Raw genomic sequence first — 17,500 nt, 5'->3', positions numbered from 1 at the left:
AATTTATCGTGCTCAGGGATTTCTGGATACTCGGCAGTGATGGGTTAAAAGCAGCAAATGGTTTACATATGGGAGGTTCAGAGTTGGGGAAACTATGATTATGCTGAAGGCTGCTTCATTAGAGTGAACACAAGTGAAGCAATAAAGTGAAAAGGCCATGTTTCTCTGTACTTCCCTTTGCTGTTTCATGACTTACAATCAATAGTAACATTGAAAAAGAAAGGACAATGCCAAAAGCCTCCTCTTTCTGTACTTTACTTAGGATTACTCAAGGTTTTCATACATATAAATGTCACTTCAAATTTGCATGCATTGCTGGTTAAACCTATTCAATCTTGTTTATCAAATTTAATCATGTTACGGTTTTGCCAAAAATCTTGTCTTAACTTTTAGACAAATCAATATAGGATTTATTATTAACATAGGGATCACTTTCTCTCATTAAAAAAAAAAAAAATTGATCATCTCAATTCTTATCCATAAATGATTGAACCATTAAACATGATAGGAACAAAATGACCAAAAATATCTAGCAAACTCACTATAGATTTTTTTTTTTTTATATAAAAAAAAAAAAAAAAAAATTGTCATCAAATCATGTTATACAATACTTTCACTGTAAACTTGGATAGACTAGTACAAATCAGTATTGTAAATTAAAATTTTGGATTTGAGGAAAGCAAGTCACAAAACCATTAAGACTATTAGCCAATACACAAGTGAAATACCTCAAAATGCCAACTAATCAGCATCTGTTATACCTTAAACTGCCAGCAAATGAGCTGCTGTAATGTCTCAAATCCAGCTAAGTAGTAACTGCTTGATACCTAAACTACCAGCTAATCAGGCATTGTGATGCCTCAGACTATCAGCCAATCAGCCACTACAATACACCAAACTGCTGTCCAATCTACTACTGTAATCCCTCAAACAGCAAGCTACAAGAAAGTGATATTTCATTTAGTCAATCTTGTTTTGAATATACCTTCACCATTTGCAAGTACCTAAGTCATGTACCTGACCCATCATCTGAATTTATCAATAACAACAATGGGCCCTTTCCTGAAGTCCCTGACTAGTTTACATCCTTCTGAAGCCATTCAATCTCACACACTCAATGACCCTGACTGACAAACTGAGTGATCAGCTTTAACACTTAGTATGCGAGTACATTTACTGTCAACTTTAGTTTTTTGTGAATGATGCACACAGATGGCTCCAGAAGTGTTCAGTTATGAAGAAGTCAATTAAAAGGCCTAATGGGATCTCACTTGAATTTTCAGGATTTTTTATCTAATGCTATTAATATAAAAGTTATAGGTAAATGGGTCAGTTAGGTAGGACTACTAGTTGACTACTTGCTGACTAAGTATTGTGAAGCCGTCTATGTGTAAACACAATTAACCCCTTCGATATGGGTGACATGACCATCACGTCAAGAAAACATCTGGCTGTAGGCTGGGTGATGCAAACCTGCCATCGGGAAAGACTCACCACGAGTGCAAAAACCTCTTGGGAGGTTTATTGGACTCATTTGGCAATTTTGCATTATTCACATCGATGTACGAGTGTGGAATGTAAAGTCTGTGAGCCATGACTGGAAGAGCTCCATGGAGGACACTATTTCCATGCTCAGAATCATATTCAAGGTGCTTTGACCAGTGATTTAGGTTGTATTACAGAAAAATGAATATCATGACAAATAATAGTGTTATATTTTTTTTTCTTGCACTGAGTTGTAGACTACCTAGAGAGATGATATGGAGACTGTGTAAAGAAAAGTCTATTACCATCAGGATAATGCAAATCAAATGCCAAATATTGATATTTGGAAATGTCCAAAGAGCTAAAAATGCTCATGCATAAAACGAGGAAATGACTTTGCAAATAGAAGGCAAAGAGTCTTGTCACCACACACACATGTTCGTGTGAGCCTGGCCTACAAGCCACGCACCCAGCAGAGCGATCACTCAGGTGAGCCTAATGCCCGGATTTTTGGTCATGGAAAGTCATTGAAATAAAATAAATTTCAGTATTCTTGCTTCCACATTCACTTCAAATGCAAATCACCATTCATCAATTCAGAATACTGTGTACCTCCCTTTAACATTGCCAATAAATAATTTTTGTTTAATCAGCAAAGATGCATAACTAACAACCTTTACCAAACCAACCAACACTCATCTTTCCATTTCCATCAGAAGCATTCAAAACTCAACCTTAAAACAAGTTACCTTACCCAAGTCAACCAATGAACCTTCTTATGACAAACTTAAAATAAAACTGGAGCAAGCAAACAAGACATAACTTTGAAGCCTTAGACACAAGGTTTCTTTTATTTTCTCTGCCAAAACAACCCCAACCACCATATATTTAAGATTAAACTTCTGACGCAGGCAGTTGTTAAAGACTAGTCTGATACGAGCAATTTCTATATCAAGGAATATGTCAACAATATCTTAAGTAGATACTATTTCACATACAAAGGTGCAGAGCCAAATTCCTGTACTTTTTCCTTTTACAATTTAGTATCATCACTCTTGGTAAACATATATGCAATTATAAATTCTATAGCCTTAGAAGTAGTTCTGATCTACAAAGCAATTATTTTACGGAAGGCTTTTTGAAAAGAGACAGCACAACTGAGATCTTTCTAATTTTCAAAATATATCTTATGACCTTATTAACACTATACAACAAAAAATATTCTCTAAATTGACAAATAAATATATAAATAGTCCTTCTGTATGAAATATTATTAAAAATATGTCCATCCACAAATACAAGTAAAAAATTAGAATCTACCAGGTACTTTAAGTGGTTAAATATATTCTATTGTCAAGGGACCCTCTCTATTTTGAAAGTTAGGAATGTTTGAGATGTTTGCATTTTTTTTATTTCAGAAAAAACACGGTTAGGATGCACTTGTTCTATTTTTTTTTTAATTATGCATATTCATTTATTTCTTCCAATTATATGCATATGCATATAATTGGGAGATATAAGTAGTTTTTTCATCAACAGGAAAATGAAGAATCTTGCACAGCTACATGTATACAATATTAACCCAATGCCAATGGACATGAAGTGTATGTGTATGCCATGCCCACTGTGAGTTTACTTGTTTAATTGTTTTAACTGTCTGTCTCGCCTGTTTACCCTTTTCTTTGATTTACGAAAATATTTTACATTATCTAATTTTGCTGTTACTAATGTTTATAACATTATAACAATTACAATGTTTATAATAAAAATAACACCATCGATATTCATAGCACTAGCAAAAAATACATTTTCCTGCCAATTCAAGGAACTGACTCCTTTGTGGGTAAGCACTAACAGAGCCATCTATGTGCAGAGACATTTCACAAAAATTATAAAAAATGAGCCCAGCATTTTCCCCATTTTTTATTAATTTCCCCCGGAGGCATTGGGTTAAAATTGAAAAAGGGTGGAATGGACAAGTCCAAACAACTCTCTGAAGGGAAGGGAAGGGAAGGGAAGGAAAAGGAAAGGAGAGGAGTGGAATGGAAAAGAAAAAAAAAAAAATAGAAGAGGAGAAAGAAAAGAAAAAAGAAATTGAAAGAAATGAAATGAAATGAAAAAAGAAAAGAAAAGAAATGAAAAGAAAAGAGAAGAGAAGAGAAAAAAGAAAAGAAAAGAAAAGAAAAGAAAAGAAGAGAAGAGAAAAAGAAGAGAAAAGAAGAGAAGAGAAGAGAAGAGAAGAGAAGAGAAGAGAAGAGAAGAGAAGAGAAGAGAAGAGAAGAGAAGAGAAGAGAAGAGAAGAGAAGAGAAGAGAAGAGAAGAGAAGAGAAGAGAAAAGAAGAGAAAAGAAAAGAAAAGAAAAGAAAAGAAAAGAAAAGAAAAGAAAAGAAGAGAAGAGAAGAGAAGAGAAGAGAAGAGAAGAGAAAAGAAAAGAAAAGAAGAAGAAAAAAAAGAGAAAAAAAAAGGCCAAAAACGTTCTGTTGTGTTTTTACTGAAATATAGAACAATTCCCTATAGAGAACAAATGAAAAGATACATGCATACATTGAGATGCAAATATCTTGTTTCATATTTCATTTCCCTTCCTTCAGCCTTTACTTGAGCTGTAATTTTTGACTGGTGTAGATGAACCTTATCATTGAAAAAAATTAGCTTAGTCCATTCCATGTTAAAACATTTTTGTTATTACTTTCCATAAAAAAAAAACAGAAAATATGAGACACAAGCAGGTTTCTATTTTGTGAAAATGAAAAAAATATTGGAAAGTTTTTTTTTAACATGAATAGTAGATAAAACAATGTATTTCTGAATAAACTGGGGGCATGACTTTTTTCCTTGATTCAAAATTAAAACTTGAGTTGAGATGGTAACCATCCCACTTTTTACCTAAATTTTTTTTTTTTTAAACACTTTTCAGTCATAAAAAATTATCAGTGGCAGATTTTTTAATCCAAACCAAGCTTTGAGAATTATTACATAAGAATAAAATGGGTAGGAGCAAAATCACAACAACAAAACTCTGGGGAGAAATGAATCACTGCCCTATGGAAAAAAAGGAGAGGGTCCCTGTAGGTTCAAAGCTCTTTCCTCTTGCCTTGTAACCAAACCAAATGTATACGGCACTGCCTGAATGTACAATCTGTGGTGTGAAACATACTAAGAAAAATACTTTACATTCTGAACACATTATTAATAATTATCTTGAAGATAAATCACTTTAAATCTTTATCCTTAACAAACAGCCCCTTTTACTTCCCCATCCCAAAGCCTGTCAGGGAGTCCTACAACCTTTTTTACGGATGGCACTTTTCGGGCACGGCAGCGGTCGTCTTTTCCCCATCAAAGAGCGACTTGTCAACTTGTATTTACCACCTGTGGTTCGGGGCGTTCCAGGGTTGGAGGCTGAGGAACCATCACTGTGGGGGGTATGGCTCGCTGAAGGGTGGTAGGGAGAGGTGCTTGGAGTTGTGTGGGATGAGTCACCACTGCTGTATGCGAGGCCCGGTGATGACAGAGCTGAAACGCCCACTGGAATCTTCAGGCTACCTCCCATCAGGCTGATGGGTGTGCCTGGTTAAAAGCAGGGTGATTAGTGGGTTATCTGGATAAGTCTTTTTTTGGGAGCTTGCTCTTTTCATGTATAATGTATGCATTGGTGCAGTAAGCTGGGCAAAATTATTCATAGTATTTTGCTTTGAATTTAATGTCTACTTTTATAACTAACCAAATAATTTACTAACACTGCAAATCTGTATGTTATTCATAACCAGATCCCTCTTACACAAATAAACAATTTCCCCTCCCAACAGGTTTCTTTCTACCCTACACCCACTCCACTCACTTGGTCTGGATATCTTAGCAGGGGAAGGAGGTGCAGAGCCATCCAGGGAACTGCCTGTGGATGTCTTCCTTTTGCGATTCCCTTCCTTGCGTTGTGACTTGGGAGGGAGGGGGTTGGTGAAGGAGGAGGTGACTGAGGAGTGTGGGTAGACAGTGGATGAAGTCACATAGTGACTGTGGGAGGGACAAGGGCTGTAAATTGAAGATGAGCTGCCACTGCTTTCACTCAGCAGGTGAGAGAGGAAGTCACCAATTTCATCCTGGGGAAAAATGCATTGATCTTACCAAGACTGACTTCCCTGTTCCCCAAAGTATTGCATCTGATTTACCTGTCCAGAAATTTAAAAATAATTAACCCTTTGGACATGACCTCTGTGTAAGGTGTATTGGTGGTAAGCCAGAGTTCCTGTCAGTGAACTGCATACAACTTCAAGATGTTAACTTCTGAGAAAGAATTCCCCTCATAAGCAAGTTGGACAAATGACACCCTCTGATTTCATTACAAATACTCAAATGTTCTCTTTTGGGCATGTTGTAGTCAAGCAAAAGGAATATTATTGGGGATTTACCTTCTCGACAAGCAAAATAAATTTCTACACAAATCAACTTTACGACTGAAATAATTATGAAATACATTAGAAAAGATTGTAAATGCTTACAACAATACACCTGTCCACCATGGACTGTGTGACACCTTCCATGTGCCGCTTCTGGCATGAGAGGCGCAGATGTGAGTCAGCTCCCCCTACAACTACCAGCCCTGTCTCCACACGCAGACGCATGCGAATGTCCTCCATGTCATCCACGCTGTTGAGTAAACTGCTGTTTGAGACTAATAATTAAAAAATTTGCTAGTTCTATACAAATGACATTGCATTTTGAAATCAAACATAAATGTCCATGGAATGTTTTGATATCATAGAGGAATATATTTCAGTAAATCCCAATTACAGTGAAATACAAATGTGATTTTTATATGACAAAAAATTAAATTGTGCTGACTATCCTCCAGGACCTTGGATGGCTGTAGACGGTGAACAACCATTCAGTAGTTCCACTCATTTTATCCCCCCAAATTTCCCATGCAATTCTATCGTGACACTGCATGCAGATATAAGTTTGTAAATGTCCAATGGCCATTTTTAAAGCTCTATGCATGAAAAATAACAAGCGTAAGTTGGTCAGTCTGTTTAGATGAAATATGACATGCATTAATACCTTCTCGTAATATGTTATAACTTAGATATTGGCTAAGTATAAGGTATGTATGACTCTGCCCCTCTTCCCTCATCATATGACTGTTTGTGAAGAAAAGCTATAATTTTCATGATTTATGCACTCAGATACTGGCCAGTGTTTGCTGTAAGATGAAACTATGTACTATTTATTTAGTGTATTCTCGCTGAAAAAAGGGATAAGGGTCTAGCTGAAAAAACAGCATTACTAGCAACTAATTTCAACAACAAGTACAACAACAACAAGAAAGAGAGGGAAAGAAAGAAAGGAAAAGAAAGAATGAAAGAAATAAGGAAAGAAAGGAAAATAAGGAAAAAAAAATCCAGACAGAAAATAATAATTATCACAGCTCATTAGGATCAGGCTTCCTAAAACCTACCTGACATTTGATGCCTTCTCTCCTATGATGAAGAGAGTTGGGGTACGGATGTCCAGCAGTGGGTCATCTGCTTCCCCTCGCTTGCCCGTTGCACCTGTCACTGGAAATCCAAGGCAGATGTTTGCCGTCACCATCTCTAGCATGGACACCTGTTGGATTGAGATCACATAGACCCATTTATTCCAGGAGTGCAATTATAAATGCTTCGCGATGGTTATATCAATTTTTAAAAATAATGAATGGGTCCACAAACACCTGGCTATTAAAAGGCCTTCCTAATCTCATTATTTACCCCATTCCTTAACTCTCTACTGACAGGTGAAGAAGAAGAAGAAGAAGAAGAAGAAGAAAGAGAGGAAGAAGAAGAAGAGGAAGAAAAGAAGAAGAAACTCTATGCTCTGGAGATTAATCCATTCGACCTGGATTTATGTTCTGTCCCCTGTAGTTTTTAGTGAGTTTTGTTACATACAGATGGCTCCACATGTGCTCAGCCAGCAAGGAGTCTATCAGTAGGCCCGAGTTACTGATCTTGATTTCCCCATTCCTTGAATTGGCAGGAAAAGGTGTTTTTCTTATCAATACCATTACTATCAATACTGTTATTATGGTTATTGATGTTATGATTATTAAATTGTCATTAAAACTTTTTTTGACAATGAAATGATACAAAAGACCCTTTCCTAAAGTGAAAGAAAAGGGCAAACAGGTGAGATAGGTAGTTCTATTAACTGGCTACTTGGTGATTAAGAGCTTGTAGAGCCATCTATGTGCAAATACAATAAATAAACTTGTATTACAGTGGGCATGTATTCTTGCCAAATGGGGCGAATGGGTTAATGGCAACGAGCTGACTTTAAGTGCAGGAGTTCGCTACATCAAGCTGAACCCCCGGCTCGTGGCACTTTGGCGTGTCGCCGCAATGTACAGTCGCACTCCACAGATCAAGTGGTTTGTTATGATGCCTCAGCGTGTGGCCCGTCGGTAAAGGGTTAATTATGTGGAAAGAAGCTTATAAATCATATTATTAGTATTGTTATTAATCCAATTGGAGCGTATGGCAAGAATACAGGCTATGCCCACTGTAATATAAGTTTATTATTGTAATTACACATAGATGGCTCTACAAGTGCTTAGTCACCAAGGAGTCAGTTATTAGTCCTACCTATCTCACCTGTTTACCCTTTTCCTTGATTTTTAGAGAGTTTCTGTTGTATTATTTATTTGTCTTTAATGTAACTTAGATTTTAATAATAATTTGATAATTATAATATCAGTGAAAATAATAAAAGTATTGATATGAATAGTATGAGAATATAAACCATGTGGATGGTTTTATTAGTTTTCTTTTTTTTTTTTAGTACTATTAAGATTGAAAAAAACATTTTGGTCATGATAATAAAAATAAAAGTTATTTTTTTTCTTCACATTCAAGGAATAGGGTATACAGGTGGTATCAAATAGGCCTAGTAATTAACTCCTTGGTGACTAAGGACTTGAGAAGCATTTATGTAATAATAAATAATAATAAATAATAATAATAATAATATTAATATTAATGATAATACAAAACTACAACCAAACAGTGCACGTATGTGTCATAAATACTGAACTTTTACTGCATAGGCTGATGTCATTTAACCCTATAAGCAAGTAGTTAGCACTTAATGTGCCTTTTGTAAGAGGAGTAGATAACCCAAAATTTCATAAAAAAAAGAAGATAAACATTAAATGTTATGCACAAACACAAACATGGATATATGAATATTAATATGAACACACGCACACACACACACACACACACACACACACACACACATATACTTATGTATATATATCTATATATACATACATACATATATTTATATACACACACATAAATATACATATGTATGTATGTATGTATATATATATAAAACATATGGGAAAAAAAAAATAATTATATATATATATATATATATATATATGTATATATATATATATATATATATATATATATATATATATATATATATATATATATATATATATATATACATATACAGAATCCAGTTTCATTTAAAGCTGAAAAAGAATCCTCAATTACTTCAAGCAAAACTCCCACACTCAAAAGCCTTCCAAAGCTTTCACGCTGAAAATACCAAAGCCTGTGTATACTCACATGACACGCAATGACAGCCCCGATGCCCCAGCCCAGCAGCACAATGGGACTATTGGGGTACTGGCTTTTGCACTCCACCACCCGTGCTCGCACTTCAGACAGTATCTGCTCCAGCACAGTACTAGCATCATTGCTCTCTGGAATAGGGAATTTAACTTGAGTTTCCCAAATTGTGAATATGTTTCAGTTGAAGAAAAACAAGACACATAAGAACGCAATAGCATTATATACATACACATCACAGATATCCACAAAAATCAACCGAATAAACTACTTGACTTTTGTCTCTAGTAGTTAACATAAAACCCTTAAACATGTCTGACCTGGTGTAATCATGACTGGAACAGTCTTGGCCATGTGGTGGAGCTGTGCATTGAAGAAACGTATTCTCCGCGGTGCCTGGGGGATGCTTGAGGGGGGACCACTTGGAACTTGTATGATGATTGCAGACCCTTCCAGTTTACGCTGTTTGCAAGAGGGGGAAATGTTGATAATAAGGAAAGGTATTGAAAAGGGATAAGGAGTACACACAGTATATACATAAACTAGGGTAGAAAAACCCACAATGTAAACTAGCGACATTTGAGCAAATTGTTGAAAACTATCCCAAAAGACATGCATTTAACATCCCAGTGGTTATTCTATCATATATTCAATGATGAACCGAAGGCAAAAAACAGAGGGAAAAAAGTCCAAAGATTCCTCGGGCATCCATACATATTTCCTCCCATGTCGCTGCCTGTGGGTTGCTGAGATCCCACACACCACCAGGCATACCCCAGTGGTAGTGTTGCCAGACACCACTATATGAACTTGTGTGATAGTGTATGAATGTTGTGGCAGAAAGAGTTAGCACCAATTTTCCTGTGTTTCAATGGAGGGTGCCAATGGAGAGAGAGAGAGAGAGAGAGAGAGAGAGAGAGAGAGAGAGAGAGAGAGAGAGAGAGAGAGAGAGAGAGAGAGAGAGAGAGAGAGAGAGAAGGAGAGGGAGAGGGAGAGGGAGAGGGAGAGGGAGAGGGAGAGAGAGAGAGAGAGAGAGAGAGAGAGAGAGAGAGAGAGAGAGAGAGAGAGAGAGAGAGAGAGAGAGAGAGAGAGAGAGAAGGAGAGGGAGAGAGAGAGAGAGAAGGAGAGGGAGAGAGAGAGAGAGAAGGAGAGGGAGAGAGAGAGAGAGAAAGAGAGAATCCCTCACTCAGTGTAATAAATCAATAAACAAAATTCCAAAAATCCTAAAACTCAAAACATTACCGGCTTGTGTTGATTGAGCGAGGGCACAGCTGGGTCCCACGGTCTCTTCAACAGGAGGTTAAGGGCCTCCACGCTGGCTCCTCTGTGGGTGCTACTTAGGGCCACCATCTTATCCACCAGGGTTGGAATTTTGGACTTAAGGGTCTGTGGGGGCCAAAGTGGGGAGGGGGGGGGGGAGAGAGAGAAGATAAAAAGGTTAGTTTGTTTTAGCAGATATCTCTTCTGAGCTTGAAGGACAAAAAGAAAGAAAATGAAGAAAGATATCTCTAGTTCTGAACAAACATATTCATTCTCTTCTCCTTTTATTTCTTATACAGCTTTTACCCAACAGAACCTTAGTCCTTAATCATTCATTCCACAATGACAATAAAAGTCGTTCACACAATACACTTAAAATCATAAAAATACAAATAATATTATCAATGACAACTATTACAATAATTATAATAATGATAATGATAATAACAACAACAACAATCATAGTAATAATAATAATAATAATAATAATAATAATAATAACAACAATAATAATATTGGTAATGATGATGATAATAACAATAGTAATACAAAGAAAAAGATGAAAAAAAATAAAAAGAGCAAAACAATAACAATACATTCTAGAATAAAACCCTTATGAAATTCAGTGAAACACCAGAGATAGATAACAAACACACACACAAATAGAATAAAAAAACTGTTGACAAAAAAGGGGAATTCCCACCTGGAGGATGTCAAGATAGGCAGCCAGGTAAGGAAGACTCAGGTACTGGAGAAGGATAGAATGCAGCCACTGGGTCAGCTTGGAGTCCCAGTTCACTCTTGCTAAAGCCTGTCTGAACTTTGCCGCTGTCTTGTCTGGGTGGAGGGGAGGAAAGCAATGAGTTTTAATTATTTTTTGTTTGGGATTTTCTTGAATTCTATCTAAAGGAATATTAATAACTGTGAAAAAATGGCTATATCTTGCCCAAAGAAGATAATGTAGGAGAGGAGGAACATGAGAAGGAACAAAAACAAAGATAGAGAAGACAATGAATGGTACATACAACAAAAATTTCCATATCTTTACTCTTTATGGATAATTAAAGCTTAAATCAAAGCTACAATATCAGCACCTCTTTTAAAGATAATTTTGTATACAAATGATCTATCAAATTACTTTTAACAGTTGTTACATTGGTAATTTGATAGTTATAAATACCTATAGCAAAGAATGTCCATAAAAGTCAAATACAAGTCTTATCTAGCATTTGTTGATAATTAGTCAGCCATCAGAAAAATAACAGGGAGATGTCTGAGATTTGTCAATGATCACTTACTGCCAAGCCACACACCAGTATTATATATGAGAAAAATCAGAGGAGTGTCATTTCCATGTTAGTGATGTGTCTCAGATGTTCAGACACTTACCAACTTGCGCCCTCCTCTTGACAGGTTCATTATCCGCATCTTTGAGACTGAGGCGTGCCAGCCTGTCAGAGTCGAGGATCTGTACAACTTTGCTAAACAGGGCCATCTGTGGTTCTGTCCATCCAATCCTGGTGGGAAAAGGAGATAGGTCTGAGATTTTTGCTTTGTAATAGGCAGTTTTTCATTGCTTAGGAAGGATCATACTATGTTTAACTCAACAACAATAGGTATGGCAAAAACACCCTAATATCCCTGTAGTAGCTATAGTTCCATAGATAGGGAGCTACACCTGAAGCACAAGTGCTGGGATAACCTTATTGGAGCTAAAGCTGGTTACTGTTTATTTTCTGGCCAATTCCTTTCATGTTAACTTGACTCAAATATCCCTAGGTCCTCTTGCAATCTTTTACAAGTCATCCTCAGTTAACCATAAAATAATAACTATCACACAATGTACACTTTCACAACAAGGAACATGAGCCAATAACTACACATTTATCAATTTATTTATTCCTTTACTTCAATCCCTTTCACTCTTTCACACTCAATCCTTCCATGCAATCAATCCATTCTCTATTCAATCATCCCCCCAGACAAACAACTTGCAAAATCCCCTGCACTCACTTTGGTATCTTCTCTTCCCAATCATCCTCCTCCTCCTCGGGCACCTCCTTCTCCTGGTGGGGAACCTCTGCCTTGATCTGGTCAAGACGGGCGAAGACCACATGGCGCTCACACTCACTCATCACCTGCTGGGCCTTATTCAGATCATAAGGCAGTGGGGGTGGAGGAGATGGCTCCGAGTCCACGTCAATTATTTCATCATAACTGCTGCGGGGAAAGGAGTTGATGTTTTAGTTTTCCTATGTTCCTTCCAATTATGTTTTTGTATTAAAAACTTTAAAATCTTTTGCTATTCAACAATCAGTTACTTATAATTGCTCTACAAGACACACCTCCTTCCACAAATTTCAATCAATAACATTCCTCAAAAATTAATAAAATTAGTGAATGTATGCATATACATGCACACATGCCATATAGGGATTATGTAATCTAACAGTTTGTTTAAAACAGAAACATGTAAACTTTTAAAACATATCTATAACCCAATGCTGCCAGGGAAAATGAATGAAAAATGGGGAAAAAACTGTGCTCATTTTCTTTATCTTTTTTTTGTGAATGTCTCTGCACATAGATGGCTCAGCTTGTGCTTAGCCACAAAGGAGTCAATTAGTAAACTTTGTGACCTTATCTGATTTGAATTGGTGGGAAAAACATATTTTTTACTAGTGCTATGAATATCGATGTTGTTTTTATTATAAACATTATAATTATTATAATGTTTTAAACATTATAATTATTATAATGTTTTAAACATTAGTAACAGAAAAATGAAATAACGTAAAATATATAAAAAAAGGGGTAAACGGGTGAGACAGGCAGTACTCGTAACAGGCTCATTGGTGACTTAGTACAACTGTAGCCATCTATGTGTAAAAACAATCTAACAAGTAACTCACAGTGGGCATAGCACGTACGTACATGTCATGCCCGTCGGCATTGGGTTAAACCATAGTTAGACCAAAATCAAATGCAAGATTTGCAGATGACAAGTACCACCTATATTTGTATTTCAATAAATATCTGCCAGCATACAAGATAACTAGGTCAGTAGCCTGTGTATTCTAAAGCTTTTAAATCTTTTAAGTATTCTTTTTATGGGATCTATCCTCAAGGATGGTACAAGAGAAGCTTTAGGATTTTAGAAGCTCAATATTTATACTTCACATGCAATGTATTCTACAGCAGGATGATGCAATATACTTATTCTTAATTGGACATTAACTATCATTGTATGGGGGGGGGGGGGGTGAAAAAAAGGATGAGCAATACCACATGTGAACAAAGAAATCCATAAAAATATGAAATACCAACCTATGACTGCTGCGGTTTTGCCGAGAAGATTTTGACATGAAGAGCATCTTCCTGGGTCGTGCATGTGAGGCTTCTGGCCGCCAATTCCACGGCCGAGCATAAGCATGATCCATCAGCACAACATCTGGCTCACTTTCCTATAAAATGAAAATAATAATAACAACAACAATAATAATAATAATAATAATAATAATAATAATAATAACAACATATCTAGACGACAACCTTAAAACATGTAATTCTTCTCAAAATATGAAACAATGTGATTATGATATTGTCCACAAGATCACAGTACTAACAAAACATACTTTGAACATCACCTCTACATCCCGTACCTGCCCACTGGCCAGTCTGAGCATTGATGTGAACCTCGCATGTGGATCCCCAGAATTCTTCATCCTTGCGTCTGATTCTGAGTGTGAGGACCCCAGAGCACGTGGAGAAGTGGGTCGTGATGCTGAACTTGGCCGACGGAAGGACGGGTGAATGACACCTGAATTCCCAGCCTGCTGGAAATTAATTAGATCAGTGTTGCCATATGGACTGATGGATATATATATATATATATATATATATATATATATATATATATATATAATATATATATATATATATGTGTGTATGTGTGTGTGTGTGTGTGTGTGTGTGTGTGTGTGTGTGTGTGTGTGTGTGTGTGTGTGTGTGTGTGTGTGTGTGTGTGTGTGTGTGTATGTGTGTGTGTGTGTGTGTGTGTGTGTGTGCGTGTGAAAGTGTGTCACATATATATGTTGTATATCATATATGTATATATAAAGACATATGTGCATACATCTATATCTACATCTATCAACCCATCTATAACTCTCTCCCTCTCTCTATATATGATGTATAAATACATGTAAAAATATATGTAGAAATATAAGAAGACACACATATATATATAAAATCTATTTATTAATATACATCCATTGCTAACCAAACGTATCCAAACCTTGTGTGGTGACTGTGTTGGAGTGCTGGGCTGTGAGAGAGATAAGGTCTGGGGAGCTGATGCCAGCAGTGTTCGGATCACAGTATCCTTCTCAGGCTTCTCAGCCATCTTGACTTACACCTATCTGGAAAATGTGGGAAAGGTTTACTATTAAATCAAGTCCAGCCTTCTTCCTCTTGCAGCGAACAACTTAGATGTACGAAAACCAAACATAAACTGCCTTGGTGCATGTAGCTTGTGATGTCATGATTCAATCTCCTAGAAATTCACTGCACTTTTAATGTATTTCTGTATTTTCATTTATATGAAATTAAACCAAAATATGTATTCATCAAAAGTTCTTTCCTTAGATATATGATGTGTTCTCCATCATCATAAACACATTTTTAAAATTTAGAAATGCTTGTTACTTGCTCAGTCATCTACGGGCAAAATTTGACAGTTCTGTTGTCACAGTACTCACTGTTCATTTCAAAAGTGAACCCTGTTTACACTGCTGTTTGTGTTTCCGAGTTCTTTCCTAACATTTTGGTGAAAACAATGGTTATGATCTCAGGGATAATATTAAATTTGATGAAATACAAATAACCGTCTTCCAGAAATATGCTTTCACTTTCACTTCAACCATAAAGTAAACCAAGGTATAGGGGAAATATGGCAACTCGGATAGAGCCCAGGGGTATAGTTTCCAGGATAAGAAAGTTACTGGTTTACACAGAGATTGTTGTTTGTGCATTCATGATGGGGTTCATTTATTCGTTTGTTTACATAGAACTGTATCAGACCTTCCATGGCTAAATCTTGCCTCAGAATTTTCTATTTTCCACTTTCTTTATTACATGACATTTAATTCTTGGCATGGGTTTTTCATTTTTCCATTTTTACTTTTAAAATATCTGCTGTGCACAAATTCACCCACATCCCTTCCCCCGAAACTCTCATGGGGCCCCTAAAATAATTACCTTGAGTTAAAAACTGATGGGTGCAGTCATGTTGTAAACAATTACCATTTAGTATATTAGTTTTTAATTATACATACAAGGCTCAACAAGAGTTTAATCACCAAGCATTCAATTATTAGTCATACTTGAACTCATACCATTACTATTGTCCTTGATTTTTGAAAATACTTGATTTCTGGCAACGTACAGACGCTGGGTGTGGGAGTCTGCTACAAGCTCTACTCACTCTAGTGCGTTACGTGAACAGCCATATCCCACAGACCAAGTGATTTGTAATGATGTGTGTACATGCGACTTGTCAGGATGGGGTTAACCCCTTCACAACGGGTCACATCTCTAGACGTCATAATAAACCATCGAAATGTGGCGTGCAGCTGTATGCCGCGGCAGCGCACCAAAGCGCTACAAGGCAGTGATTTGGCTTAATGTACCTAACTCCCGTGCTCAAAGTCAGCGTGTTACCATTGATCGCCAGCGCATAGAGGTTTTTTTTTAGTTTTCTTCACCCTGTACCACATCAAGTTTTAGTCTCTGCCTACACTCAAGTAAAATATAAAACTTAGGCAGACAATAACTCACAATGGAGATTTATAAGAGCTAGGATAAGAATTCAATTGTGGCATGTAGTACATATCTGTGGTACTGCTGATGGATGTGAATATTTGGGGCATTCTAGTGCACTGACTATTGAGGGGAATGACTTTTTTACAAATGGTTGCCTAAATTGTAATAAAACACATGATTAGATGACATTTCGACATCACTTGACTCGACTTATGTTAGACTTGATGGCTGTCATAAACTAAGGGGGAGAAAAAATTGAAAATCAGTTATCACATCACTTTTCATTTGTGCAGATGAATTGAAACTCAGTACATGTCACTTCTGTTTGTCGGGCTGTAGTGCTTCCTTACCTGTATTTTCAGAGTCCTATTCTAGATTGATATTACAAGAGGACACATTCAATGCAATCACAGAGAAAATATGACTTTTAGAACCCAGTAATTACATTTTATATTATCAGCAGTAGCAGTAAGTTTATCATACCGATGTTACCACATAAACGTCTAATTCTGGTCAAAACGTGAACTGATTTGGTTTACCAATGCTAGGTTAAGACGACAAAACCCAAAACACCTACAATACCTCACCTATTATCTCCCTTACAATGAATGAACATTTTATCATCTATTTTCTTCTTCTAAAATAAAAATAAAAAACTTCCACTATTCACAAAGATTCACGAAAATTTGGAAAAAAAAGAAAATTAAAATCCATCTTCGTGGTCCGTTCCATCACAGGGATAATATCACTCCAGATGTTCCTTCTTTCTGCCTCTTCTTAGTGACCCTATGCTTCCCCCCGTCGACCCAACACGTGTCTTAATTTCCTCTCGGCAAACCACATTTCACGAGAAAATTAAATTAAATCTTCGAGTGAGGATGAAACCCCACGCGCCTCTCACCACACTCACTAACCTATTAACTCCTCTTTCTATCTCAGTCCACTGCGTGTCCATCGATCCCACGACTCTAGCTCAGCGCACCGAGATCTCTAACGAGGTCTAAAGGGCAGTGGGATTGTTTACCTTTGTACTTGGAAAATGTGAAAAGCAACAACCATCGCACTGGCGTATTTACGTTTTACTTGACTGTCATCAAAGGGGGAAACTCCGGGGGGAAATAGGAGACGGGAAGAGTTGCTAGATACTGCGATGTATTTGTCTTTCAGCGCCATCTATGGAGTGAAAGTAAAATCTAGTGCTCAAGATGCTGATATCCCCTTCCCCTCCCCAATGGATCTAACCCAAACTTTACTACGTCTTGGAGTATAAATGCACCTCGCTCTTGGGGCTATAATTTATGAAAAGAAACTCAATA

The 17,500-nt window shown here is 36.7% G+C and overlaps 1 protein-coding gene across 10 annotated transcripts in view; it reads right to left on the bottom strand.

Annotated features, from left to right (window-relative positions):
* Nucleotides 1-17,299, bottom strand: part of LOC125035021 (KAT8 regulatory NSL complex subunit 3-like) — a 33,853-nt gene extending 16,554 nt beyond the window's left edge. The window contains exons 1-14 of one of the 10 annotated variants that reach the window (XM_047627072.1): nt 17,099-17,299; nt 14,659-14,782; nt 14,009-14,197; nt 13,689-13,825; nt 12,375-12,581; nt 11,751-11,878; nt 11,065-11,198; nt 10,344-10,487; nt 9,422-9,563; nt 9,099-9,235; nt 6,941-7,089; nt 5,985-6,132; nt 5,327-5,585; nt 4,774-5,055 (exon numbers count right to left, since the gene is read on the bottom strand). In XM_047627072.1, the coding sequence (XP_047483028.1) occupies nt 4,774-5,055; nt 5,327-5,585; nt 5,985-6,132; nt 6,941-7,089; nt 9,099-9,235; nt 9,422-9,563; nt 10,344-10,487; nt 11,065-11,198; nt 11,751-11,878; nt 12,375-12,581; nt 13,689-13,825; nt 14,009-14,197; nt 14,659-14,766 (2,164 nt within the window). In that variant the 5' untranslated portion in view covers nt 14,767-14,782; nt 17,099-17,299. The remainder of the gene's footprint in view (nt 1-4,773; nt 5,056-5,326; nt 5,586-5,984; nt 6,133-6,940; nt 7,090-9,098; nt 9,236-9,421; nt 9,564-10,343; nt 10,488-11,064; nt 11,199-11,750; nt 11,879-12,374; nt 12,582-13,688; nt 13,826-14,008; nt 14,198-14,658; nt 14,783-17,098) is intronic. The other 9 variants (XM_047627077.1, XM_047627078.1, XM_047627079.1 and 6 more) reach the window with 9 other exon arrangements.
* Between the last annotated feature and the right edge of the window lie 201 nt (nt 17,300-17,500).

The sequence above is a fragment of the Penaeus chinensis genome, chromosome 19 (genome assembly GCF_019202785.1).
Source record: "Penaeus chinensis breed Huanghai No. 1 chromosome 19, ASM1920278v2, whole genome shotgun sequence".
NCBI lineage: Eukaryota > Metazoa > Arthropoda > Malacostraca > Decapoda > Penaeidae > Penaeus > Penaeus chinensis.
Note: the sequence above shows the minus strand (reverse complement) of the source record. Positions and strands in the feature narration are given on the sequence as shown.